Here is a 6624-nt window from a genome sequence, read left to right as displayed (position 1 = left end):
CGAAACGACCAAAATTGCCACGTCACGCTAGAACTTCAATTTCGGCACGTAACATAACGGTAACATATACGCTTAATATGATACGAAACAATCTTTAACGATAATAAACGGTACAAAATCTCACGGTACGGCACGAGACTGTCGGCACGAACCCCCTGAGAGGAACAAATCCGCGACACCCGGGGACAGCTGGCGTCCGGCAATTACGGTACAAGTACAAATACTTTACGCGATAATCTTTACGGAATATTCGTCGCCCTGCGACGGTATCTCTAAATCAAGACGCCAACTGATCCCAAATGAACAATAATTATGCTACTTGTGCGGCGGCTTACAATGATCGCTGTCGACGGCTTCCTTCGGGGTCGCTTCCTCTGGGCTCTTCAGGACGTGTGTACGTGGCACGAGCTCACCGAACAGTGTTTGATCTCATCTGCGTCCGTGAGGCCCTCAGATCCCGCGCCGATATTCCGCGCATTCTATCAATTTTCGGATGAACGGGGGTTGATTCTCCGCCCCCTTCAGAATCACAGCTGTTGGACGGCGTTGCCCTTACGCAGGAGCCCAGGATCCACGGGCGACAGTGTCCGACGGTATTTCGGCTTCTTGGGGACAGGACCGGCTGGCCAGACTGTATCCTCGTCTTTTTCAGGATCCTCTTCCTTTCCCAGTCGGCCGCCTGCGAGGGTGTTTTTAGCCCCGTTGTGAGGATTTTCTGCCGTCTTTTAGTCTGAAAATTGCCTGGATTAATACAGTTTCGGTATATGATTGGCGGCGGCGCGGGATCTCGGTACCTGACTTTTTGCTTCCTGCGATAGCTTCGGTATTCTCTGCGGTATATCCGGTATCTTTCTATACGGCTCACTCTTCTTTCGGTATCTTGCTGTATCTTCATGTACAAAGGAGATGACGCACGCTCGCACAGCAGCCGCACTTTATTCGCGGATCTTACATTAAAGCTAAAGTAAATCTAAACAATCAGATTATATTTATTTCAAGTTCCCTCTCAGGCGCGAGGAACGTCCCGCGCACGCTGTTCCTCCTCGACAGGGCAATTGTGACGGAGCTCAAAAAACGTCACGCCACAATATTTAATAAATATAACATTACCCTCGAAAAGCGAACTCTGAAGCAGCCTCGTGTAAGGCGTCAAATATTATATACATATACATATACATATACATGTATATATATATATATATATATATTGTAAGAAAAACTGTAGCACAAAATGGCAACGGGATAAGAGAAAATACCGTTGATAAACTAAACGAATGTGGTTTTTATTCTGCGTTATCGTCGTGACGTGTTTCTACAGTACTGCTCGTTGAGCGAGAGCTTCCAGCATACCACGTGCGCAGGACACTAGCGTGCATGTCCTATCCCCTCCACTCGGTATCATCGTGGCGGGGCGATATCGTAGGTCTTATGTATCGCCATCGATTCGGGCCCCGCGCTAATCATTACAGGCCCGTAGCAATTTTCTTACAATATATATATATATATATATATATATATATATATATATACAGGGTGGGGCATTTATCTTGAGACATCGAAATATCTCGTAAAGTCTAAAAGATACGAAAAAATGTTTCAGACAAAAATTGTATGGTTTCAATGGGGACATAAGATGGTGTCATTAGTTTGATGTTGAAGAGCCATCTGAAGGTCACATAAAGGTCATCTCCAACTTTTTAAATGGGACACCCTATATGTTTTTGCATATTCCTGTAGCTCATCTCAAGAGCTTTCCAAAACACTATAATTAAGTTAGTTTTCATTAAGTACTTTCCAAGTTATGAGGCTTGAAATCATTTTTTAATTTTACATAAACCGTAAAATATCTTGTAAAATATTCATTTTTCAATTATTATACCTTATTACTTTTATGTACAAAATAATGAGAGGAATCAATTGGTGTAAAGAAAAGACATAGTTATTTTTAAGAAAAAATATGTAATTGTTAATTGCAAATTACATTTTTTTTTTCGAAACAACTATGAGTTTTCTTTACACCAATTGATTCTTCTCGTTATTTTGTACATAAAAGTATTAAGGTAAAATAATCGAAAAATGAATATTTTACAAGATATTTTACGGTTTATGTAAAATTAAAAAATGATTTCAAGCCTCATAACTTGGATAGTACTTAATGAAAACTAACTTAATTATAGTGTTTTGGAAAGCTCTTCAGATGAGCTACAAGAATATGCAAAAGCATATAGGGTATCCCATTTAAAAAGTTGGAGCTGACCTTCGCGTGACCTTCAGGTGGCTCTTCAAGATCAAAGTAATGACTCCATCTTATGTCCTCCTTGAAACCATACAACTTTTGTCTGAAACATTTTTTCATATTTTTTGAACTTTACGAGATATTCAGGTGCGTCGATTAAAATGGGCCACGGTGTGTGTGTGTGTGTTTGTGTGTGTGTGTGTGTGTGTGTGTGTCTAAAAACAACATGCTTTCGTAAATATACATGAAAGCGAGACAAAGCAAAACATTCACAATTTCTTTTATTAACACTGTTGACCGCTGTTACACATGTGATATATGTGCGGCCGTTAAAATATTAATATTTATATGTTACGTCCAGGCCCGAGGAAGGATGGGCCGAAGGAAGGGCGTAACACGTGTATCCCGAGAACAGGTGCCTTAAGGGCAAGTGTCTCGGGTCGAGCGAGCTTGCGGGTGAGCCAAAGATATAGGTCAACGACCACAAGAGTCGATTTTACGCTATTTCTGGTCCAAATGCCCGCTCGTCGGTCCCCTTTTCGGTAAAGGAACTTAATCCTTTTTACCCGGGACGGGACCAAGTGCGATTCAGGAGCGTGGGTAACGAGGGGGGGGGAATGAATTGATTAAGTTGAAAGAAATAAAATTAATTAAATTTATTGTACATTTCAAAAAGATAAAATTTACATAAACATTTTAATTATTTGTTATTCTAGCACAATATTAAGTGTGATTGTCTGTATGTTTGTGGGTACATTAAGCATGATTGTGTGTGTATGTGAGACGGGGTGAGGGGGAGGAACTTTGAAGATGAAAGAAAAGACTTACTATTTGATAAACCGTGGACAACTCGAATCGAATTATCGCTGGACCCCCCTTGGCGTTGAGGATGGCGAGATTTTGATAGTTGATGAAGACGGTGGTTGCTGCTTGGCCCCCTTGGTGTAGGTTTTTGCACTGACTCGATATGAAAGTTGATGTGTCTCGAACTTTTTGAGTGCGTATATGAACGCCTGAGTCAATGAATGAATTTCTGAACGAATTTTCCTCTCGAATTTTTCTGCGTGTACGAATATTTCTGACTGTACGAATTTGTTCAGCTGTATGAATATTTCTGACTACGAATTTTTCTGACCCTGAGTTGTTCGAAGTTCGCGCTTATATATCGTTTTGGATTACCCTCTCCTAGCGTGAGGAATAAGGGAGGTTGACGAATAGAAATCTTTGTTAGATTTCCATGGCCTCCTCTCTGCCCTTACTTATGAGCATTTTAGTACAAATGTAACAAATCAGAATTTTATTACATTCGTTCGCGAATAGGAGAGCATCTTCCAAAACGGGGGATTTAGGATTCTCAGTATCGCACAAGGGATGACTGTTACTACCCTCTTGCGATATTCGGTCACTCACGTTTTATGATTAGTTTCTTTTATTTTTTGATTTTATGAGTTTTTAAGAAAATATCGAATTGTTCGACTGAATGCCGCTTTATTTAACCGGATGCTACTTTTATAGCCTGTTATCATCCGATTGTTATTTTAGGATATGTACTGAGCATCCCGCTTTAATCTAGCTATTATATTCGGCTCTAGAAATCGTGTACGTGTCCACCGGATACGGGAAAGAAAAGAATCGTAACATCCGATATCCGATCACTCGCGTTTTATGATTAGTTTTCTTTATTTTTGATTTTATGAGTTTTAAGAAAATATCAAATTTGTTTGACTGAATGCCGCTTTATTTAGCCGGATGCTACTTTTATAGCCCGTTAATATCCGATTGTTATTTTAGGTGTACTGAGAATCCTGCTTTAATTTAGCTATTATTATCGGCTCTGGAAATCGTGCACATGTGCACCGGGTACGGAAAAGAAAAGAATCGTGAATTCCCCTGGACGTAACATATAATATAAAATGTATTAATCTTTACTTACTGTAAAGGCTGTCGCCGTCGCCGTCGTCGGGGCCGATGCCGTGGCCGTCGGGGCCGATGCCGTGGCTGTCGGGGCTGTCGCCGTCGCCGTCGCCATCGTGGGTGCCGTGGTCATCGGGCCCGTTGCCATGGCCGTCGCCACCGTGGACACCGTGGCCGCCTCGGTCGTCGTCGTCGTCGTCATCGTCATCGTCGTCATTGTATGCTGTAACAATTCAATATTAACAAAGTGCATAAGCATTTATGTATTTAAAATGACATGTATAATGAGTAATTATATATATGATACTCACTAAACTCGCCGTCCTTCCTTGTCCTTCGTCCTGTACTTCCAGGCAACGAATAATCGTGAATCCGATCGCCGATAGTGGTATCAGATTCGAGATGTTACCCGCTACGCACACAAGGAAAGAGCCGTATACGTGTGCGCTCGGTCAACTTTGGGCAATAGAAGAGCGCAGACAAAGAAAGAGTCAGCGAATTATTGTCTGCGCCCTTCTATTGTCCGAAGTCGAGCGCACACGTACACGCTTCTTTCCTTGTGTGATAGCCGAAAACGCCGATCGCATAAATGTTGATGGCAAGCAAAACACAAAGATAGTCAAATAATTTCTGATATGCACATGTACGCGCGTTCTATCAAATCGCTATAAGTTATAGACAATGATAATCACACTTTATTCTTTAGTCTTAATATTGCATAAAATACAAATTGTAAATTATTTGTATAATTAATGTATAATCTAAAATATATAATAAATTATATATTTGTTGTTATCAAAAATGTTCCAATTTTTGTACAATTTAATACAACATTTTCTTAAAGGAATTTATATAATAAAAAACTTTTATTTGACTTTATCTAATTGTAAGATTTATCTGACAATAAATCTAGTACAGTTTAAGTATACAAGATTTTAGTATATAAAAAAAAAACAATTCTACTTACATCTTGCATGAGTCTTGCAACGAGTGAGACAGTCTTCCAATTCATATTTGTGTGTACAGTTATAAATGTATTACATATATATTAAATGTAAGAAGCATGTAGTATCTCGCTTTTTTAACAACAGTCTACGTTATTATATGAAGAGTATGTTAATTTTTTCTTTTTCTTTATTTAATAAATTTTTTTTAATTTTTCTATTACTTTTCGAATATAAATTATATTGTTTAACGAAAACTAATGTTTCACAAATATTTTAATATATTATAATATATTATAATATATTATAATTTAATATATTATAATCTCATTGAGATACAAAGACAGTTATATATACAGGGTGGGGAAAAAGTATGGAAGCAAACAATTATTTCCGAAACTATTCATTTTTCGACAAAATGTCTTAGACATAATTTTTATGGTATGAAAAGATGTATTATGTGGCATAGACGGCATGACCTTGAAATGACCCTTACGAGCTGCATACAAATAACGTAAAAAATTTCAAATGGAACTCGTCAGTTTTTGTTACAGATTCTTGTAGCTGATGTCGAAACGTTTACAAAACACTGCATATGAGCCCCATTCCCTTAAAAACACTCCCAGTTACGAAACAATTGTGATACAAACAATTTGTATGCACATTGACATTGCTTACTGATTTCGCATCATGACGTTCAGTTGCGTTCACTAATAACATGTAATTGTACCTGTTGTCATATGATACACTGTCTATGAGTATTCATAGAATTTTTTGGAAGATGAATAGTTTCGGAAATAATTGTTTGCTTCCATACTTTTTCCCCACCCTGTATATATATGATACATCCATGTTAAAAAAATATTAATGTGCTGTTATAGTCCGAAAGACTATAACTTATTATTTCATTATAATAGAATATATAATAGAACATTCGCGAATCGCGCAAAACCGCCATCTCAGCAAACCACGCGCGAAAACGCTCGCCGGAAACGCGAAAGACGCTAACGAAGGGATTCGACTTTGAATTTCCTTCGCTTGCATTTGGACTTTGGACGCCACGAAGAACCTCCATGACCATACATGGTCATGTCGCTAGGCGATCCTCTCCAAAACACCCCCGAAACCGAGGGAATAAAAGCCGTCCACCGCGAATCCGTGGCGGACAGTCGTTAATAGTAAACCTGTAACGATGCATTCCGGTGCATCGTTACGATTCCCGGCATGACATCCGCCGGAAGCTGCCGCCCGGCAGAACACCCGCCGGGCAGAGGCAGGGGCGCGTTGCGCCCACCTTTTTAAAACTGCCGAAATTCGAAATTCGGCCGAACATCGCCGAACAGAGTCGATGTGGCCCGAACCGTCGACCGGCGAAAGCCCGCGTTCGGCTCCTACCCGAATCCCTCCGAACGGGCCCGACCGTACCGTTTTCCGAAAACCCGTTCGGAAGGGGTTATACCGTCACGCGCCGACGCGGGCAATTAGCTCGTATAAAAAGGGCCACATTTTTGACTCTAATCACATCTCTCC

The 6624-nt window shown here is 39.9% G+C and overlaps 1 protein-coding gene across 1 annotated transcript; it reads right to left on the bottom strand.

The window, feature by feature from the left end:
* Positions 1-225: 225 nt before the first annotated feature.
* Positions 226-4367, bottom strand: LOC112637113 (mucin-5AC-like). The gene is made up of 3 exons (XM_025406108.1): positions 4170-4367; positions 414-730; positions 226-289 (listed from the first exon to the last, which is right to left on the bottom strand). Exons 1-3 carry the CDS (start codon positions 4365-4367, stop codon positions 226-228), a joined length of 579 nt encoding a protein of 192 aa, XP_025261893.1.
* Positions 4368-6624: the final 2257 nt, after the last annotated feature.

This window comes from Camponotus floridanus, unplaced genomic scaffold (assembly GCF_003227725.1).
Source record: "Camponotus floridanus strain SB8 unplaced genomic scaffold, Cflo_v7.5 scaffold132, whole genome shotgun sequence".
Lineage (NCBI taxonomy): Eukaryota > Metazoa > Arthropoda > Insecta > Hymenoptera > Formicidae > Camponotus > Camponotus floridanus.
Note: the sequence above shows the minus strand (reverse complement) of the source record. Positions and strands in the feature narration are given on the sequence as shown.